The sequence below is a fragment of the Vicugna pacos genome, chromosome 3, assembly GCF_048564905.1.
Source record: "Vicugna pacos chromosome 3, VicPac4, whole genome shotgun sequence".
Classification (NCBI taxonomy): domain Eukaryota; kingdom Metazoa; phylum Chordata; class Mammalia; order Artiodactyla; family Camelidae; genus Vicugna; species Vicugna pacos.
This window is the reverse complement of record NC_132989.1, coordinates 95102445-95124958: the sequence shown is the minus strand read 5'-3', so window position 1 is coordinate 95124958 and position 22514 is coordinate 95102445. Positions and strand designations below refer to the sequence as shown.

At 32.3% G+C, this 22514-nt stretch overlaps 1 protein-coding gene across 5 annotated transcripts in view; it reads left to right on the top strand.

Annotated features, from left to right (window-relative positions):
* The window catches only part of NIPBL (NIPBL cohesin loading factor), a 176097-nt gene that overhangs the window by 62344 nt on the left and 91239 nt on the right, over window positions 1–22514 (top strand). For 4 of the 5 annotated variants that reach the window (XM_006207665.4, XM_015242078.3, XM_031676635.2 and 1 more), the window contains 6 exons: window positions 8236–8378; window positions 10402–10567; window positions 12261–12388; window positions 17605–17704; window positions 18265–18416; window positions 22069–22226. In XM_006207665.4, the coding sequence (XP_006207727.1) occupies window positions 8315–8378; window positions 10402–10567; window positions 12261–12388; window positions 17605–17704; window positions 18265–18416; window positions 22069–22226 (768 nt within the window). In that variant the 5' untranslated portion in view covers window positions 8236–8314. The remainder of the gene's footprint in view (window positions 1–8235; window positions 8379–10401; window positions 10568–12260; window positions 12389–17604; window positions 17705–18264; window positions 18417–22068; window positions 22227–22514) is intronic. The other variant, XM_072958767.1, reaches the window with a different exon arrangement.

The following is a 22514-nucleotide window of genomic DNA, read 5'->3' as shown; positions in this document are numbered from 1 at the left end:
AGGTGGTCAAAAGAAACTTCCAGTTGAAAGATAAATAAGTATTAGAGGTGTAATGTGCAGTATGATAAATATAATTAACATTGCTGTATATTATATATTAAAGTTGTTAAGAGAGTAGATCCTAAAAGTGTTCATTACAAGGAAAACTTTTTTCTTTTTCTTTATATCTATATGAGATGATGGATGTTCACTAAATTTATGGTGGTGATCGGAAAAGAGAAAGAAAGAAAGATAGATAGATAGATAAAAATAGCCAGCATTTCTTGAAAAGATTTTTAGGACAGCCAAATTCCAAGTAGCTAACAGGACCAAGATGGCAGATAAGATTGCATACTTATATCATGTATTCAGGCATTCCTTACATTCTATATGCATCCCCAGAAAAAGTTTCTGTGTGTTTAAACAAAAAAATATTTACAAACTTCAGAATCTGCTGTGTTCTGAGGATGTTGAATGATCAATTCAAAAGAATCTGGGTAATCTTTGGACTAGTTTTAAAAAAAAAATGCATTTAAAAATTTTACAGTAGTTGAAAGTGTGCCCTCTTGTGGACTGTTCAGTAATTTTACATAAAAGCATTTTTTTTTCTTGTATTTTAGATTAATTTGTATCATCAAGGGTGTTATGGTCAAAAGTTGAAGCCTGTATCTAAATATTATAGTTCTTTAAGACCTCAACCTCATTTAGAAGGAAATAAAACAATTATTGTTTGATTTTGCATTTCTAATACCATTGTATAGGAAATAGTTTTGTGGTGTAAGAATCAATCAACCTTTATTAGAGGATTGAGATAGGCTCTTTTGCAGTGGAAAAGAAGGTGAGAAATAAAAATTTCGGTGTGGGGAGGTGTACTAGGAACCCAAATAACTCATAGCGGCACTTGGAAATTTCTTCCATGCCCTCTTGTTAAAAAAACAAACAAATAGTACGCAGGAGTTTTGTTTTGTTTTTTCCTGGTGAAGCTTGCATTTTTGCATATTTTGCTATCATTAGACATCATGTAACTACTCTGGAGACCTCTAAGTGAATTTAATTGTCATAATCAGCTGGGACCTTTTAAAGTAATACGAAGTTTTGTTAAAGTCAGTTCAAAAACTGCATGTGAAATAAATTGGTGAGAACAAGATTAGAAAAATACATAAATATGATTAGAAAAATACACTTTTACGATTGTTTTCTTAATGAACATACACATATTCTATAAACTGCTTTTGAAACACCCTAAATCTCAACCAGATTTACTTCTTGGTGACTTCTTTTTCTCTTCCTAATAGTAATCAGTAATTGACTGTATCCTTCTATTATATATTAAATATATTAAGATATAGCTACGTTATTGGAATACACATTATTGGTATCCAACATTGTGGCTGCAGAGAGCTCAGGATTCCAAAAGCAAAGCATGTTTTAAAGAGAACTTTAGAGCTTTTATTTTGCATTTTTCTTATTTAATGGAAATAGTTTAGAACTATAAAAAACAGAAATGTTTTAAAGAAGTGAGAATTTTCACAGTACAACTTACTGGAAACTGTTTTTGAGCTAGGATTTGAGGAAGGTCTTTTGGAAGTGTCTTCAGAATGTGAAAAATTCATTCTTGAATAGTAGGCAGCAAAAAAGAATCTGGAGGTAGCTTGATAAAGTGAAAGGATTCTGCTAGAGAGATGCCGTTTTAGGGACTTACTGTTACCTACTTAAAATAGTAAATAGTACAATGCAGATTTACTTGTTTACTTATCTAGCTACTTAGGGTTTTTATTCCACCCGTCCCCCAAAAGAATCTGAGGGAGTTTATACTATTAAATGTGTTACAAAGTGAGACATTAAAAATAGTTTTAAGCCCTCTCTCTCTCTCCTCACCGAGAAAAAAGATAAGAAGAAATTGATATTGCCAAGGAAGAAAGGTGCTAGTTAGCTAAATATTCTACATGTAAAATTTTTGTTTATTCAAAATAATGTTATAATCATGTAAGGTAGCATAGTGTAAAAATACTGAACTAGAAATCCAAACATCCATAGTCTTGACTGGGTCAGTTGCAAGCTGTGATACCCTGAACAGACATTTAGCTTCTCTGAGGAATAATTTCCTTTACCTTTTATTGGTTTGTATTTCTGTCATAGCAGTGTAGATGTTTGCCAATTTTATGTCCTTCAGATATGCATGAGAATGTAAGCTTTAGTTAGAAACACCCAGCTCTGCTCTGTACTGTCTGTGTAGCCATAGGCAAATAATTTAGGCTCTTAGCTTTTTTTTTTTTTTTTAATCTGTAAAATAGAGATCATCTTTAGAACCCTCTGACCTTGGTTTGATTAAGGAAAACTATGTGTTAATGTCTGGCACATAAGAAGCGCTTAAAAAAGTTCCCCTACAGTGTTATCCTGTCTCTTGCCTATCTCATCTGTTATAATTTAGCTGCTATCAGTCCTCTGTGGATCACTTCCATATCTATTGCTGTATCTCTGATCTCTACAGTCAGTTCTAGAGTTTCCAACTTCCAACTTTAGACTTCTCCAACAACTAAATGTTACTTTGGCATTTTAATCTGAATGAATCCAAAATCAGACTATCATTACATGTTAGTTCCATAGTATTCCTCCAACAGTTTTCTGCCTCCATTCTCTCTCTCTCTACCACCCCACCTTTCTTACCACTCTTACATTAGTCTTACTGAAAGCTTACGTTCACTTATGTTAAGGATATGAAAAAAGATCAACATTTTATGACAAATTCCTTTGCAGGCTCCACCTTTCTGGCCTTATGCTCTGGCCAAAGTACTTATGAATGCACTCTACATATTCTGCTAGTCTTTAGTACCCAACACAGTGCCTTCTTACATAGGTTCTTACATAGATTCTTAACATAGGTTTCACAGATAATTATTTAACTATCCCAGTGAAATTTACATATAACAGCACCTATTAGAAGACTCTTTAAAGTTTTTCATTTTAATACATATTTTATATCATTGTTTTTCTGAATTATAGACTAATAGTTTTTATTAATCCAAAAAATACAGATACAGATACTACAAAGATGGAGATTCCCCAAAATCCCAGAATACATCCTACCCCCTAACCATTGTTAATAGTTTGAAGATACATTCTTAAAGAACTTTTTTCATGCCTAGACTGTATTTGTATAAAAATGTATTTTAAGCAAAAATGGGCTTGAGCTGTACACATTGATATTATTTTCAGTTAGCAGTATATCTTTTCATGAATTTTAAGAATCTTTGCCATTGTTTTTTAAATGAATGTGCTGCAGAGAGTGGAGGGATTAAAATATGGTGTAGTCACAGTAGAATTGGTTCAGGTTTCTTTTTTCTTTCAGTTTTATTGAGATGTATTACTGTGTAAGTGTTTTATTTACATATATTTTATTGTCAGTTATCACTGTATAAGTTTAAGATGTACAGCATGACAGTTTGATTGACATATATTGTGAAATGACTACCACTATAGGTTCAGTTAACACCCTTCTTGTGTAAACACAATAAAAAGAAAAGCAAGAAGAAAAGAGTAAAGGGAAAAATTTTTTTCTCCTTGTAATGGAAACTTTTAGAATTTAGATTTACTCTTTTAACAACTTTCCTGTGTATCATACAACAGTGTTAGCTATAGTCATCCTTTTGTATACTACATCCCTAGTACCTACAATTGGAAGTTTGAACCTTTTGACCACCTTCCTCCAACGTCCCTCCCACCCCACCCCCAAATCCCCTGTGTCTGTTAACCATGAGTCTGATCTCTTTTTCTATGAATTTTGTTTCGTGGTGTGTGTGTGTGTGTGTGTGTATTTAGATTCCACATATAAGTGAGATAAGTCAGACACAGAAAGATAAATACTATATTATTTCCCTTAGCATAATGCCTTCAAGGTCTATCCGTGTTATCACAGATGATTCAGGTTTTAATTCAGTGATTCTTTTCCCCTTTCTCCTCCTGGAAGATACTCTCCTTTCACAGCATTCCTTGGCCAAACTCAAGTTTGAAGGGTAGAGACTGCTTCCATCTTGTTAACTATTGCAGATTGCTTGCTTAGCATAGTATTTAACACAGTGACAGAAGATAAATATTACTGGATACATCATCATGAAGGGCTTAAATACCATAGAAACGTAGTATGAACTCTTGGATACCATTTATAACTCAAGGGGTACCTATATGGAGTTGGATGAACTATTAATCTAATCTAATGTGACATTTTAAATCTACTTTAACTATCAAGTAAAAAGGAAAATCCTTTTGTTATGTCCAGAAAAAAAGAGATGAAACATTTTTCTGGAGAACAACACAAAGTAGAATTTAAAGGAATTTTGATTATTAATTTAATGCAGACTGAATGATTGTTAAGGGAAGAGTTACCAAATTGATGATATCTTCCATTTAGCATCATTTATCTCATTGTTGATATGCTCAGAAATGGAGGAAATAAGTGGTTTGTGTTTGACAAGATTGATTTATTAAAATGTTATGCCAATTTTGAGAAGTTATGAACTTAACATAAGTACTAGGGTGTTAACTTACTCTTAAAATCTTTTATTGAATACTGGCTTTCTTCAGATTGAGTTTTGCTTATTGCTGTATAGTCCAGATCAAGAAGAAAGTAAAAGTACTTAAAGTGCCATAGAAATGTGAACCAAGTACGAAATAGATGTCACTGTAAGTTATAAAGTAAGGAGTCTGACTCCATAAAGCCATAGTCGTCTTACTTTATAGTTACATGGTGTACTTTTACTGAATAACATTCATTTAAATTTGATGTTTCAGTCGAGCTATAAAATATATTAAAAAAAAGAATGAGGCATTTATGAAAGATTTCTGAGATAACATGACAAAGGCAAGACATTTCCTCATTAGATAAAATTGGAATATTAGTACCTCAGTTTTCTATAAGGATTGAATTAGAGTACATTTAAAGTTTTCGTTACCATTTTTTTACTATGTAGTAGGTGCTTAGTAAATGTTAGTTATCATTTTAACCAGTTTTTTACTACTAAAAAAGTGAAATTGTTGAGATAATAGCATTCATGTTCTTTTGGCTGTAGAATACAAAGAGGCTGTCCAGGAAAGTTTTATCCACTACAAGATTAGGAGATTACCTTTTATTCCAAAACCATCTCAATCTGAATATTACTGTTGTAACTTTTACTAATACTATTTTATTTGCATTTCTATCATTTATATAAGGAAATCTTAAATTTTGAAGTGAAATTAAATGAGCAAAAAACTGGGGTCTTTAATTTGGCAAGTGCTTAGAAGTTCCCTTCAGACTCATAATGGGCTGAAATGGGAATTTACTATAATATCTTCCACTAATTAACTATTATTTTAATTAAACGTCAAGCCATTCTAAGATTATGTTATAAATGATTTCTTGATTTTTGTGTGTGTTTGATTTAGTTTTTACTATTACAACAGTTAGATTTTTTTTTACTTTTTATTGCCATTATTTATTTCAGCTACTGTACCATTTAAATAATTGTAGGTGAGCGTGCCTAGGACTGTTGTACATACTTGTAATACTATGGTGAATATATACTGGAATTTCAAATAATAATTTATAATAGGTCTTTAAGAAATAGGGATTACCTATATTGAAAAGACCCCCTTTCCGTAATTCACTTGTGTTTCTCCTCTATTCCTCTAAAGTATTTTTCAAGTTAGCAGTTAATACTGTTAACTTTTTGGATCACTTACAGTGTACCAGGTAGTATGTCAAGTGATTTACATGCATTGTTATTTCATTCTCATCACCACTTGTGAGGGGGCTACTTTTTTTCTCTTCCATTTCTTTAAATCAGTAACTTTCGAATTGCTTTGACTTGGTGACCCACAATTAGAAAGACATGCTACCTAGGCTCACAAGACCATGTGCAGTGTAGCCTTTTATTTCTGTTTCCTCTATCCCTCTGAATGTTGATCTCAACCCACTAAATTTATTTTACAATCCACTAATCAGTCACCATTCACACATTTTAAATAAAGCACTGCCTTAAGTGACAGTTCTAAACCACTCATTATAATCTTTCCCATTTGGTTACCATTTCATTCTGGACACGTTCTTCCACGGAGATAATGACTTTTCATCTACAGTTTCAGCAGTTTCATGAAAGATAGTGTACTTTTTACAGAGCCACTTAGACCAAACATTGCCCAATCCAGAGCCAGAAATGCCATGTCTAATTAATTAGGGGTTCTAGGAATGTTCTAGGAATGTTGTTTCTTGATGGACTCTGATCACCTTCTAGCATAAGGCAGCAGCATTTCTACAGACTACTCATATTCATCAAAATCTATGACCTTGGCTAAAATTATAAGTCCATTTCTACCAAAGTCTTTTGTTCTTCAAAATCTTGGATTCCATGAAATTGTCATAGTTCAGCAGTAAGTTGTAATTAGATTTGTCAGTAGTCATCTACTCAGTCTATATACTTAAAGCACTTTAAACCAAACAAGCATTGTTGCTCCCCTTCCTTTCTCTCTTACTCCCAGTTTTGAGTTGACATCAGTGTGTTCAGATACCTTGTCATGCCACTAAGAAAAGCACAACCTTAAGGTTAGGTTTTTTAATCTTCCAATTTAGACATGGTAACTGACATTATATATATATATATATATATATATATGACTTTATGTATATAGAGAGAATCATTTTCAGGCTGAAAAAACTCCAGCCTAGGGTTGGGTCTACTTAAAATGTTTCTCACCTGAGATTTAGGAAAATGGAATAAAGTCAAGTAGTCCACAGTAGATTCCCCTAACATGTTATTCTTTATGGGTACCTATCTATCCTCTGAATTAAATGATTAAAATGGTCACTTGTTACTTAATCTGCTTGAATATGTCAGTTTACATGTGCAGCAGAGAGTCCTGCATGAATAACGATATTTTGTGCTGTTCTATACATAATTTGCATTCAGTGATTTTTTTTCCCCACATTAATTACTAAGCGTTTTGGTAACTTCTATCAGTATTAAATTCTAACTAACTTTTTTCTTGAGTGCTTGATGCAACTGCTAAATATACAGTGCTTCTTTAAACTTCTTTAGTGATTATTAAAGAATCAAATTAATTACTTCAAAGTGTAAAGTGCATAGTGTAGCAAAAGGAAAACTATAGGATAGCCAATAGTAACTATATCTTCCATATATTATTTTCTGTACCATTTCCTTACAGTGAGCTTCTACTGGCAAGTTTTATATCAGTCATTCATCAAAGGAAAACAGTATTTTCCCCTTGGCCATTTACCAGAAAAGAAAGTACATATAAAGACCATTAATCTGTGAAGGAAAAAAAGGAAAGGAAATGGATTACTAAAAAGACAGGATAGTTGTTACCACTAGAAGGAACTAGAGTGCTAGGCTTCTGGATGGTGGTTCCAGGAATGCTCACTTTATAACTGTTAAACCATACATATATGTTTTTGGAACTTTTGTCAGTCTATCTCATATTTATAATGAAAGTCAGGAAGAAGAATATTCTTATTTTTAACTACCTATATACTTCTATATTTTGAAGAAAAACTTAAATTTGCAAAGTTGCATTATGATGTGTGAGTAAGGGGAGTTACTAGTGTTACATCATTACACTGTTTTGACGTTTATAACTCAAAAAATATAGAGGCTCTCTTAAAAGTTACTGACTAGCAGATATAACCTCAAAAAAGAGAAACATTTACAGTTTAAAGTTTACAACTCAGTTTTCTATTTTAGCACTATGTCTTAGATAATTGACATAGAGATTTCCTCTGTTTGCTGTTGTTTATAAAGTTATTTAATAAAGACACATCTTTGAATAATGTGTACATTACTTACTAGAAAGGCAAGTTGAACCTAGATTTTGATGTGTTTATGATGTGGAAAAGAAAACAGTGCTTGTCAGAACTGAGCATCCCACCTAGTTATAGAGCCCACTAAGCTGCACAGACTCTTGAGCCAGATTGCTTAGGTTCTGATCTTTCTCTACAAGGTACTTTAAACTCCCTGGAAATTAATTTCCTCATTAGTAAAATGCAGAAAATAATAGTACGTACCTTACTTGGTGGTTGTGAGGACTAAATGAGTTAACTATATGCAAAGCACTCTGCAAGTGTAATGTAGGGTAAGTAGTATGAGCATGATAGCTATTATCATATAGGTTAAACAAATAAGAAAAGCAGAAATTTTTGTTTTTTATAAACATTTCCCTAATGATATATTTGACGTATTTTTACAAATAATGTCTTTTTTGTTTCAGTGTTTGGGAAATGGGAAGTAATGACAGCTGGCACCTGAACTAAGTACTTTCTTAGACAACACCATTCCAGAACTTCAGGATGAATGGGGATATGCCCCATGTCCCCATCACTACTCTTGCGGGGATTGCTAGTCTTACAGACCGTAAGTGGTTAATTTATCTAATTTACATTCTACTCTGACACTGATTTTTGAAGAGACTATAACAGTAATTATTATTAGTGTCATAAGTAACAGAAAATGTTTAAAGATTTTAGATTTTGAATGACAAACATCGTGATTTTCTTTGATTAATTGGCATAAATGTGAAGGTAACAACATTAGTGTAGTCAGACAATAGATAAAGACCCTAATTTCTGTTTCATTTTAAGGACCCATTTGGAAATGGTAGCATGTGTTTGTTTAAAGGTTTTATATGATAAAGGGATAAATGCAAAATTGAGGCTCAAAGAAGATGAAACAAAGCATTAAGAAAAATAAAAACCGAAGAAGCGTGAATTTGCATATAAGAACAATTTCAGACTTTTTAAAAAACATTTATAGAAATGGTAATTGAAACTGCACTTCAAGAAGAAAGTTTGATACCCAACTTAATCTAATTTCTTAGTGATGTTTATGTTGGATGTTATGTTCAGTAATCTGTTGGAGTTTGTCTTAGACAGGAGCCTATTTACTCTAAACACTTAACTTTAAAGAACATTGTCATTCTCTTGAGTTTTACTTAGTGTAGCGCAATCTTTTAGGTGCTTATTCTTTTGGTAGGCAACTCTAATTCTTAGTCCCTGGGTAATGGTGCAAAAAGCAACTCAAAAATGCAAAAATATTAGTTCTTCTGTCGTTTTTACCTGAATAAATAAAAGGAAAAGGAGACATAAGAGGGATGAGTGGACAGTGAGGAGATGACCTGCCTTTCTTTGTATAGCAAGCATTATGCAATATATGGGGCTTTATAAATAAAGCTATGAGAAAATAACTTCAAGTAGTGTTTTTATCTGTGTTCAGTATTTCCCAAATACTACCTTTTTCTCATGTCAGTTTCCAGCTGGTTTAAATGGGGTAAAGTAGACACCAGCCTACAGCTTTTCAGTGCGGAAACTAGCAGGGCTGGTTTATAAAATCTGAGATAACAAGAAAGTAGCTGGTAGGGTTAGGGTAACTCAGGTAAAATCCTTTGAAACTGTCTTTAGTTTTGTTGATCACTTTGTTATAGGTAAGGCATAAACTCAATATGCAGGAGTACAGAATCAGATGTACTACCAGGAATTTCTTTTTATTTACCCATTATCTCAGCTGTACCTTATTTTTAAAGTTTGTTTGCCCAATATACCTATTTATTACATAATAACTTATTTCCCATGTTTTTATTAGTAAAGAAAATTATTATTACCCATTGTGGCTGAGCAGCATGATAGTTATACCGTATAGGTAATTAGAAATTAAGGCAAAAACAAAGACACTTTAGTTGATGTTCTTAACTTTTAGTTTAGACATATGAATAAATTTCCATTATGTGAACAGACATTAAATAGCTGAATATAAACTACTGTAAAACATTTATGCCCTTTTGTTTACTGTTAGGAAGAAGAGAGACTATTTAGGAATTTATAACTTAAAGCAAAATCCCTTAGATAGTCTTCCTTCAGAATCCTATTTTGTGAATGTTGTTCACTTGCTAAAGTGAGCTGTTTATTTTTGTATTTACTTAAGCTTTTAAAAAACATTATCTGGCAAAGAGTCAGGTATTATTACTTGGTTTATTTATGTGAGAGTGTATTGATTCTGATTAGTCTTATAAGCAAAAATGAATGAGATTAACTAATATATTCTCAATTCCTGGAAAATTACTTAGTTTTTAACTCTACCTTTTTGGCTACTCATTTATTAAGTTAACAAATATTTGAGACATGAATAGTCAGCACAAAGATAAAGAAGCTGAGTTTCACTCTTAGAGAATAGTATAATCTACTATGATCCAGCTGACATTTGAGGAGTTTTGTAGAGTTGTCTGAGGTTTGTTGGGGAAGAAGGATGTCTTTTATTAATTTGTCACTTTAATATTTATAACTTACTTTTTAATAACTTACTTTTAATTCCCAAATGTATGTTAGCACTAAAGAGACTTCTTATAGTAACTTAATTTCTAATAATCTGATTTTATTCCAAATAGTCCTGAACCAGCTGCCTCTTCCATCCCCTTTACCTGCTACAACTACAAAGAGCCTTCTCTTTAATGCACGAATAGCAGAAGAGGTGAACTGCCTTTTGGCCTGTAGGGATGATAATTTGGTTTCACAGCTTGTCCATAGCCTCAACCAGGTATCAACGGATCACATGTAAGTACAATCTAAAATAAAGTGAAAAATTCTGGTCTCACTAAGAGAATCAGCTTTCCTGGTTTTACTTTTGTTTCAAAAAAATTTAAATACATAGTTTTATATTGATATCCAAGTGAGAACATAGCATTACTGTGATGAGATATTAATGAGATTTAAATAGGCCATAGTTATTTTGAGACAGTAGTTCTGACCTGTGTACTTCTATGAAGATCTCCAATTCTTGTAATAATCTTAGGGTTCATCGAGGTGGCTCTATACAGAGGTCTAAAGTTACTTATGAAGCTCTCTTTTTTGTAAAATTGCTAGAGTGGTTAGAATTTCCAGGCACTATGGACTTTGCTTCTGGCTCTATTTAAAGTGGTATACTTCTCATGGGAAGGATGTCAAGAACTCAAAAGAGTAACTTCAAGGAAGGCTACCATAGAATCTGGGACTCATTTTTTAATTTAATTTTTACTACCAAAGCAGTACATACCTATCCCAACACAAAAATGTATTAAAAAGTTCACACCTCACTACACATTGGTACTCATATGTCCTTCGATTTTTTTTTTTTTTAATTAGGAGAATGAGGATAGCACATATTAAAATAATGAAGAGGTCTCTGCCATCAGATGCTGCACATACTTTATTTTTAAAACTGATGACTTTAGGTGAAATACTAAATGTGAATTTTCTGATGGAGAAACAGAAACGATTGGTTAAAATCAGAAGAAAGTATAATGCTAATATTTTGTCATTCCAGAAATTCAAAAATGTCAAAATAATACATCACTTCTTGTACTTGTACATCCTTAATCAAAAAATCTCCACCAAATATTTAGCGGGATAAGGGAAGTAGCATATATATAGTGATGTTATTGAGAGCTGCTTCAAGATTGCCCCCAGAAATTTATTTAATCTTACCATTGGGCACCATCTTTATCAATCTTTCTCATTAGACTTAAGGAGTGGAACAGGGACATATTTAGAATGTAAAATTTAAAATACTGCCTATATTTAATTTTTTATCATTTACCTTTCATAGTTGTAAATTTAATTTGCTACTTACTAATTGCAGCTGTTCTTAACCACTTGCTTGGGTATCCCCCTACCCCCCAAAATGTCTGTATTTGAGAAAAGAATAAAGAAGGAAAAATTACGTAGCCTTTGAGTCTTATTTTAATCAGTATGGCAACATTGTTACTTTATTCAGAGGACGTTCTTAAAAAGGCAGACTCACTCATATTCAGGTATAAGGGAGAAAATCTATTCCAAGCCCAAGTATCAACTTCTCTGCATAATTATCACTGCTACTCTTCCATTTTTTGAATATTTTAGAATAGACATTATTTATTTTCTATTTTGAAACTGATGAGAACATTCCTAAATTCACTCATAGTTCTATAAAATAATGTTTTGGGGTTTTTTCCTGCCTGTTTAAAATAAAATGGGGAAAAAAATAAGTTATTGTTAGAAGAACTCCCCTCTTGTCATTTTTTGATAATTCTGTTTCTTCTAGGATTAGCATCTTTAAAAGTCCATGAAATTGTTAGACTTACTTGTGTAATTTATTTTTATGCCATAGTCTTCTTAATTTTCTGCCTCAGCCTTTTCTGAATTTCACTGGTGAATTGCTGTCTTACTAATATAGAATAGAAAATTCTTAATCATTATTTTAATTTCTTTGTATTTATTTTTCCAATGCCAGAGAGTTGAAAGATAACCTTGGCAGTGATGATCCAGAAGGCGACATACCAGTCTTGTTGCAGGCCGTCCTGGCAAGGAGTCCTAACGTTTTCAGGGAGAAAAGTATGCAGAACAGATATGTACAAAGTGGTGAGGTTTTTAATAATTGAATTTCGTAGTACATTTTTTATGAATCCTATATTAGAACTTGTTTCATGTGTAATAAAACCCAGGTGTCTCCTTTAACAAGCTAGCCTAACATCTATGAATGCTGTGTTGATAACTTGAATCAAGCCAAGAAGAAAAAGGAAACTAAATGGATGGTTATTAACATTCTTGTAGCTTAATATGTAACTAAATTCCTTGGAAATTAAACAAAGCTTATATGTAGTTTGCTAGATATTTCAGAATGTATTAGTTTAGTCAATACAAAGCTCTAGGAATTTTTTTTTTAAATTTTACAAAAATCATAGAATTAAGGGGGGAGGGTATAGCTTAAGTGGTAGAGCACATGCTTAGCATGCACAAGGTCCTGGATTCAATCCCCAGTACCTCCTCTAAAAGTAAATAAATAAATAAATCTAATTACCTCCCCCCAAATTAAAAAATAAAAATAAAAATAAAAAATCATAGACTTGATACTAAAAAAATCTTCATTAATCAAATAATAAAAATATCTGCAGAGCTTTTCAGCATGTAGTACGTGTAGTAAATCATTATACCAGGTATCAGTTTTAGTACTGACGGTGTTTACATTCATGGTTATGTAGTAATTGGTTTAACACTTCTGTTGCCTTAGCAATGGAAAAATAGATTTGTAATAAATATTAAGGAAAATTCTTTTTATAACAAGTATGAGAGAAATCATAAAAAATATCATATCCTACACAGATGTAATTTTTATGTAGTCAAGGAGAGCCTTTAAGTTAGGAGCATTTTTCTGGTCTGAAGCTTACTGAATCTAACAAGCTCAAGTACTTGCACTTGCTTTGCTCTCAAGATTAAAATAGTTAGAAGGGAATAGTTTAGACCACTCAGGAAGGTCTAACTTTTTAACTGTTTACTTGTATTCAAGAATATTGCCACATTAATTGACAGTACCTCCATGAAGTTCATCATTCCATTTCTTAGTTTTGTTTTGTGTTTGAATAGTATTACTTTGTTGGTTTTGTGTATTTTTGTATGAATTGTGTTTTTAAAGCAATTTTATAGTTACTGTCCATTCCTCAAAGTGAATCTGTTGGAAATCCCTTTGCCTAATTCACCTGTCAGCAAATCGAAGGCAGGTATGCAGGGCAAGACTGTATCTTTACCAGAACTACTAAGCTAGATTTCAGTAGCAAGAGACAGATAGAAATAGTGAAAGGAAAACTAGAATTACACATGCTCTGGAAGGATGTTGAAATAAAAAAAAACCATGGAGAGTTCGTTGATTAAAACAAAGGCTATATAGGCATATCTTGTTTCATCGCACTTTGGTTCATTGTGCTTCCCAAGTACTGCATTTTTTACAAATTGAAGGCAACCATGCATCTGCCTTTTATCCAACAGCATTTGCTTACTTCATGTCTCTGTGTCACATTTTGGTAATTGTCCCAATATTACAAATTTTATTATTATATTTGTTGTGGTGATCTCTGATCAGTGATTTTTGAAGTTAACTATTATAATTGTTTGGGGGCATGATGAACCACGCCCATGTAAGAAGGTGAACTAATTGATAAATGTTGTATACTCTGGCTAGACTGGCAGTTCCTCTGGCTCTCCCTTTCCTTGAGCTTCCCTATTCCCTGAGACACAACAATATTGAAATTAGGTTAATAACTCTACAGGAAGAGCCTCATGTCTTTCAGTTTAATCAAAAGCTAGAAATGATTAAGCTTAGTGAGGAAGGCATGACAAAAGCTACAAGCTAGGCCTCTTGCCAACAGCCAGGTTAGCAAAGGAGAAATTCTTGAAGGAAATGGTAAGTGCTACATTAGTAAATACATGAATGGTAAGAAAGCAAAACAGTCTTATTGCCGTTACGGAGAAAGTTTTGATGGTCTGGACAGAAGATCAAACCAGTCAGAACATTCCTTTAAGCCAAAGCCTAATCCAGAGCAAGGCCCTAACTCTCTTCCATTCTGTGAAGGCTGAGGGAAGTGAGGAAGCTGTAAAAGAAAAGTTTGAAGCTAGCAAAGGTTGGTTTATGAGGTTTAAGGAAAGAAGCCATCTCTATAACATAAAAGTACAAGGTGGACCTGCAAGTGCTAATGTAGAAGCTAAGCCAGTTATCCAGAAGATCTAGCTAAAATTATCAGGGAAAATGGCTACACTAAACAAAAGATTTTCAGTATAGACAAAACGGCCTTCTATTGGAAGAAGATGCCATCTGGAACTGTCAAAGGTATAAAGGAGAAGTCAATGCCTGGCTTCACGGATTCAAAGAACAGGCTGGATCTCTTGCTAAGAGCCCTTGCAGATGGTGAATTTAAGTTGAAACCGGTGCTCATTGACTGTCCTGAAAGTCTTAGGGCCCTTAAGAATTATGCTAAATCTATTCTTCTCTGTGCTCTAGAAGTGGAGCATCAAAGCATGGATGACAGCATATCTGTTGACAACATGTTTTACGCAATATATTAAACCCATTGTTGAGACCTTTTTCAAAAAAAAGATTCCTTTCAAAATATCACTGTTCATTGACAGTGCATCTGGTCACCCCAAGAACTCTCATGGAGATGTACAAGATTAATGTTTCATGCCTGCTAACACAGTATCCATTTGGAAGCCTATGGATCAAGGAGTCATTTCAACTTTCAAGTCTTATTATCTAAGAAGTACATTTCATAAGGCTGGAGCTGCCATAAATAGTGATTAACATTAAGCAGAGTTTGTAAGAAGTTGATTCCATTTCTCATGGATGACTTGGGAAGGGTTCAAGACTTCAGTGGAGGATGTAACTGCAGATATGGTGGAAATAGTAAGAGAACTAGAATTCAAAGTGGAGCCTGAAGATGTAACTTAATTGCTGCAAGCTCACTTTAACGTATGAGGAGTTGCTTCTTACTAATGAGCAAAGATGGTTTCTTGAGATAGAGTCTACTCCTGGTGAAGATGGTGTGAAGATTGTTAAAACTGCATCGAAGGATTTAGAATATTGTATAAAACTTAGTTGATAAAGCACCAGCGGGGTTTGAGAGAACTGATTCCAGTGTTGAAAGAAGTTGTATTGTGAGTAGAATGCTATCAAACAGTATTGCTTGCTTCAGAGATATCATTCATGAAACGAAGAGTCAATCAGTGCAGCAAATCACTGTTGTCTTATTTTAAGAAATTGCCACAGCCACCTCAACCTTCAGCAGCCACCATCTTGATCAATCATCAGCCACCAACTTTGAGGCAAGACCCTCCACTAGCAAAAAGATTATAACCTCACTGAAGGCTCAAATGATGGTTAGCATTTTTTAGCCATAAAGTATTTTTAAATTAAGGTATGTACATTGTTGGGGGTTTTTTTAGACATAGTGCTGTTGCACACTTAGTAAACTACAGCATAGTGTAAACATAACTTTTATATGCACTGGGAAACCACAAAAAAATTGTGTAACTTCTTTCATTGCAATATTTGCTTTGTTGTGGTGGTCTGGAACCAAATTTGCAATATCTCTGAGGTATACCTGTAATAGGATAACAGCATTAAGTATAGGATAATTTGAGTAAGTAAAAGATTGAATAAAGGAAGTCTTCCAAGGTATTTACACCACATTTTTGTAACTTTTTTTTTACATATTGAATTTGGGTAATCATGCTAATAAAAAACTTTTTTTTCAGTCACATACTTTGTGTTTTATACTATATATGCTTATTTTTTAGTCTGAAATGTTGATTTCTCTATCTCCTACTCGGTAAAAACATAAACTACCATTTAAAAATGAATTGATTCATTGCATGTTGTGACTTTTTTGTAAGCATTTTCCTATTGATATTTGGCTTTAAAATTTAAAAAGTGATTCTTTGTTGCTAAATGTAACTGAGTCACACATATGGAGAAAATTTAATAATATGCAAATAAATCACTTTGTTCATAGTTCTTAGGAACTTTGAGATAATCAGAAAGGACTGTTAGAATTTCATTTGTCCCTTTTATTTGTACAGCCATTACTTCCAAACTAGTAATTCCAACTTGTCACAGTGATGGCTGTTAATTCAGGGGAAAATATTTTTTAACTTCCATAACTCTTCCCTTTCGCTCCCAAAACAAAGGCAACAGTAGTTATGCTAATTAAGCTATTAAGCCATAGAATATATTAATTAGTACTGAGTTTGAGTTGGAAGAGAAAATTCCTCAGTTAAAATTTAGACTACATATAAAAGAAAGCATACTGTTAGCGGTAGACTTTGAGGTGTTTTTGAGCCCTCGTTGCATTTAGCCACTGTCATAGAACTGGAAGCTTTTCTGTAGTTCCTGGCAAATGGACATGTAGCCTCTTTTTGAATGTTTCTGGTGAAAGACACTTTTCATATCAGCAGAAGGAAATGAAATTTGTGAAGATAACACAATGCTTGAAGCTCCCCAAAAGATTGGCTATACATAACATAAGAAAAGTCAAAGTTAATCACAGATTTTTTTCTTTGATTTTAGAATGTCTAAGTAACTGAATTTTTCTGCATCTCCTATGTAACAAAGTACCACTTATGTCACAGTTGAAGGAACAATGTCTAGCTTCAAAAGAAATGTGAGAATCTAAAGGCTATCCTCACATTTTCACTCATTAATCAAATATTCATTTAATCCCCATTTTTATGGCAAAGAATTACTGTGGAAGAAAGAATAGGAACACTGTTTCGTGTTAAAAGACTTTTCAGATGGTAATTTCAGTACCTCAAACTTTGGGTCCCTAAGTGAAGTACTTTTTAAATCCTGGATCTGAATCACAGTGAAATAAATAGTGTTGTAAAATTAAGCTCCAAAGGTTGGGAGATCTATATAATAAAGTATTCCATGTAATGGAAAAAACACCCAAAGGCCTGCTGTAGACAGAAGTGTGTAAATTTGGTAAGGGGTTACATAAAGCTACTTCTAAAAGTTCTTTTCTATTCTGAGGTTAACAATAGGACCTTAAATAAACAAGTAAAAATTTTTTAAAAATTAAATCTATCTCTGGTCCAGGATTAGTTATATGCTAAAAGAATATTTTGGTAAAATTGGACTTGAAATTTATAGTTTCTGTATTTTGTTCTTCAGAATGAACATATTGATCAAAAAGAAAAAGCAGAAAGAACTTTTCAATGTTTGTGAAAGAATAATGATTTAAATGATTTAAAGAATGCTTTACCCTTAGAGGAAAATAACATGTTAATAACCATTTTTGTGTGTTGTTTAGGAATGATGATGTCTCAGTATAAACTCTCTCAGAATTCCATGCACAGTAGTCCTGCATCTTCCAATTATCAACAAACCACTATCTCACATAGCCCCTCCAGGTAATATGTGTGTATCATTTTATTAAGTATTATTTTCTGTGACGAACATTCTTGGGAATATACACTGTATACTACATTTAGATAATGATAAATTATATGTCGTTAAAAAGTTGAAATGCTTAGCCTTAAATAGTAACTCACATAAAATATTTGCCTTATAATGTTATATGTGGAAATGCTCTTATTTACTGATTGAAATAGCTACCATCTTAGTAACTTAATTTCATAAAGATAAAAGAATGTGTTGAAATAACCAGTATGTTTAAGAGAAATAAGAAAATTCCTGGAGTAGCATCTAGAGAGTATGGCTTTATGTACCTCAAGCAAATGGATACTTTTATGTAAGTAAACGAATTACTCCAGTTTTTTCAAACTGTTTAGTATGACTCTTAGATTTTGAATTGTGAATGATGTTTGTATATTATTCATTTTTCAAAATTTTTCTATTTGCCTAGATTTTATACAAATTAGAGTTTGGAGAATTTTTTGACAGTGAAATTTCAAGGAATATCGTATTTATTTCATTTCCTGATATTGTTTGTTTGGATTTTGAATTTTAGCCGGTTTGTGCCACCACAGACAAGCTCTGGGAACAGATTTATGCCACAACAAAATAGCCCAGTGCCTAGTCCATATGCCCCACAAAGCCCTGCAGGATACATGCCATATTCCCATCCTTCAAGTTATACAACACATCCACAGATGCAGCAAGGTAAGAAAGATGGTTGTTTATTTGCAGAAATTGCCTGTAGTTTTAAGCAAATTCTTTGGTTTTCTCTTTACAAAATTCAAAACACGAAGACTATACTGTATACTTACTTGTCAACAAGCATTTCTTTTAAGATAGAGCTATATCATTAAAAACGTTAAATTCATGATTTAGAAATTCATCATTTGGGAGGTAAAAGGGTCAGTGTGATTTGACTCTGTATTAGGTTATTAAACAACTCAGTGTATCTTGTTATATTAGGAACTGCTTTTTTAATTGGGCTTTTTTCTCACAGTAGCACTTAAACCAAAGAAGAATTATGTTTTAATTAGTAAATATATATAGTGTGAGAATTTTACTAAAAAGTAGATACAGTAGTAGTAGAGGAAAATTAATAATCTTACATGCAAGATTTTTTGAAATTAGATTACTACTTCTCATTTGAAGTCATGCTGATAATATGATGTCTTTTTAAGATCATTCTGCCTTGGGATATATGTCATGGTTACTAAATAATTTATTAGTATAAATTTATACATAATTTTTTGAGAAATTTTGAAAAGTACAAAAGATAATATAACAGACATCTGTGTCTGTCCCCCATAATTAACAGCAAATTTTTAACAGTCACAGTTATTCACTAGTTACTATTTGTATTCTTATTTTTTAATTATACAAGGAGTCAAACATCCTTCATTTATAAACTTTTTATCTTACAAGCTTTTAACTTAGTGTCACCTAATAAAACAGACAACTTCTAGTTTCCCAAAGCTAGATAATGAAATACTAGATTGAACCTATTTCATGCAGTAACTCCAGGAAGAACTTGTAGGCAAATCATACATTTGAAATAAGTAGCTCCAAAATTATAGATTTAGTGTAAGGGCTGAACATAAAGTATGTATGTATATGAGCTCTTAATACTTGTGAAATATTAGTATTCTATTCTGGCCCACTGAAGTTATGGGAAACATTTTAAATGTAACTAATCAGGGGAAAAATAGTGAAAGGACATATTTGTTTCATAAGGAAAGTCTGCATACACATAAATATGTATAGGAAAAACCATAAGTTTTTACTCTAAATACTGCCATTATTTTATAACAAGATAAACCCAGCTTTTTTTTTTTCTTTAGTTGAAATCATAAAAGAATATAGTTTGAGGGCCTATTCAGTAATGAGTCATTTCTTGGAAATTTCAGATACTTGAGAGACTAAAAATAATAACAGTTAGCCCTGCACAGATACTAAAGTTATGATAACTAAGAAAATTTCATTTGATAAGAACAAATGGATAGATAAATGGGACAGAGAAGGTTCCAGAAATAAGGCAGATGTCTTACACTGTAAAAATTTTAACCATGCAGAAAAGTTGAAAGAATAGCACAGTGAACCACTTAACCAACAGGCATCCTACCTCTCTTTCCTTAAATACATCTGCTGAGAAATCGGTTCTCCTTTATGAACATCAAGTATAATATTTTACTTGATTTTAAAAAAAATCAAGAACAATTCTGTAGTATCATTTATATCCATCCTACATTCAGTTTTTGTCAGTTGCCCCAAATATGTCTTTCATAACCTTTATCTTCTTTTCCATGCATGATCTAATCTAGTTTCTCACACATTGCATTTGGTTTTTTTCATCTCTTTTGACTCTTTTAATCTGAAAACGGTCCCATACGCTTTCTCCATGACAGTGATTTTTGGGGTTTTTTTGTCTGTGCTACTTTTGTTGTAGAGTAGCCCATATTGTTGATTTCACGCTTTCTTCTTTGTGTTGTTTAATTTGTTCATATAGTCCCTGTATTTCCTGTCAACTGGAAGTTTGTTTTTTTTTTTCCTTTAAGACTGGAAGTTATTTTTAAAGGCTTTGTTAGCATCTAGTTATCTATTTTTGGCAATGGTACTAAATAAATAATGTTATATAGTTTATATTGTACCATATCAGAAAGCATATAAATGGCAAGTGGGTTTATTATTAGTGATGTCTAGGTGGTGACCACTTGATGTCTTCATTATGCAAGTACATAATTTTTCCTTTGTAATTAGTAAGTAATTTGTAGGGTGATAATTTGAGATTATATAAATATTCTGTCTCCTATTAATCTTTACCCTAAAGCGTTTAGCTTCCAGTAATGACTCTCATTTATCAGTTTTCACATTTGTCATTGGAAAATGGTCATTTTCCGATTTTATCATTCTAAAGATGGTATTTTGAATCAGTATGTAATGTGGTTTGTTTAAATAAATCATGCCGGATTGGTTATCTAGGCATTTTGAAATTTTAGTAGGATTCTTAGATTATCTGGAGCAAAATGTTCTAGATTGATAAACCATTTACATGTTTGTACTTTAAATCATAAAATTAGAAGAAAACATGAGGTAAATTTTGGTAATCTTAGGGTTGAGAACAGCTTATTTCTAAGTAGGCCTGGATTCTAGAAATGGGGAAAAAATAGATTATTATAAGTTTCTGTGTAAGAGGAGAGAACATAAATAAAGGTAAGTAAATTTAGGGGAAAACATTTCAAAATTTATTACAAAATATTAATTTAAATATATCATGATCTCATGGAGATTGATAAGAATAAGACAAAAATAGGCTGAAATAGACTGAAGAATAGACAAAAATAGACTGAAGAATTAAGCAGGCAATTTACTGAAAAAGAAAAGAAAATCGGGTACAGAAATATATATATGAAAATATGGTCAACCTGGTTCACAGTTAAAGAGATGGAAATCAAAATTAAACTGAAATAAAATTTTATATGTATCAGATTAGTGAACATTTTAAGTATCCTGAGAAGTTTGAACTTTGTATCGTTTTCGTAGGGCTGTAAATTGGTACAAGCATTTTAGAGAGTAGTTTGACAATATCTATTTTAATTTAAAATACAGATACCTCCCTCCATAGTTCAAAATCTATCTCCCTTATAAGTAGGGGAGATATTTATTAATATTTAGTAATATTTAGTTTAAAAATGGGACTATCCAGCAGTTTCATTCCTAGACACATTTGTAAAAATAAAAGTCATTTACAAGAATATACTTTACAGCATTGTTTATGACAGCAAAAATATTTAAGCAATCTGAACTACTAACGTAAGATGGATAAATTGTGTACATTATATAGCAGAATACATGTGATTACTTATTTAAAGTAAATGAATTTAAAACTACATATATAAAAATTAATAAATTTCAACATGATATTGAACTAAAAAATAAAAAGCAAGTTATAGAAGGATTTACGCATATACCATTTGTATGAAGTTATACAAAACAGTGCTGTGTGTTATTTAGGAATATATTCATTTATAGCAAAGGTATAAAGACATTCATAGGTAGAATGAACTCTAAATTCAACACAGGGGTTACTTTTAGGCAATAAGGGGAAGGAAATAGAGGAGAGGAATATGCAGATATATGGAGAGCTTCTATAATATCTAATGTCTTATTTCTTCTCAACAATAGATCTGAATGACATGTGGCATAGTGTTAAGATTTGGTCAAGCCCTGGATAGTCAGTTCATTATATTATTCTCTGTAATTTCTGTATGTTAAAATATTACTTGTGAACAATTATTATTATTATCCTCTAAGAATTTTATTTTTATAAAGCGCTTTTTTTTTTAATTCTTATTAATTTCAGCATCGGTATCAAGTCCCATTGTTGCAGGTGGTTTGAGAAACATACATGATAAAGTTTCTGGTTCATTGTCTGGCAATTCTGCTAATCATCATGCTGATAATCCTAGACATGGCTCAAGTGACGACTACCTACACATGGTGCACAGGCTAAGTAGTGACGTATGTAATATATTAGTTATCATTAAGGTAATAAAATAGTTCTAATATTTGTCTCATAACCTAGTATTTCAGTTCCACAATTTAAAGGATATCTATCTGTCGAGGATTATACTAGATCTGAGAATCTAGCTATGAACAATATGATTCCTGTTCCCACAGAGCTTAATCTAGAGCAAGACTGGTAAACTGGCCAGTAGTCTGACACACAAAGAATGATTTTCCCATTTGTAAAGAGTTTAAAAGAACAACAAGGAACCTTAGGCGACAGAAATTGTGTGCGACCCTTCA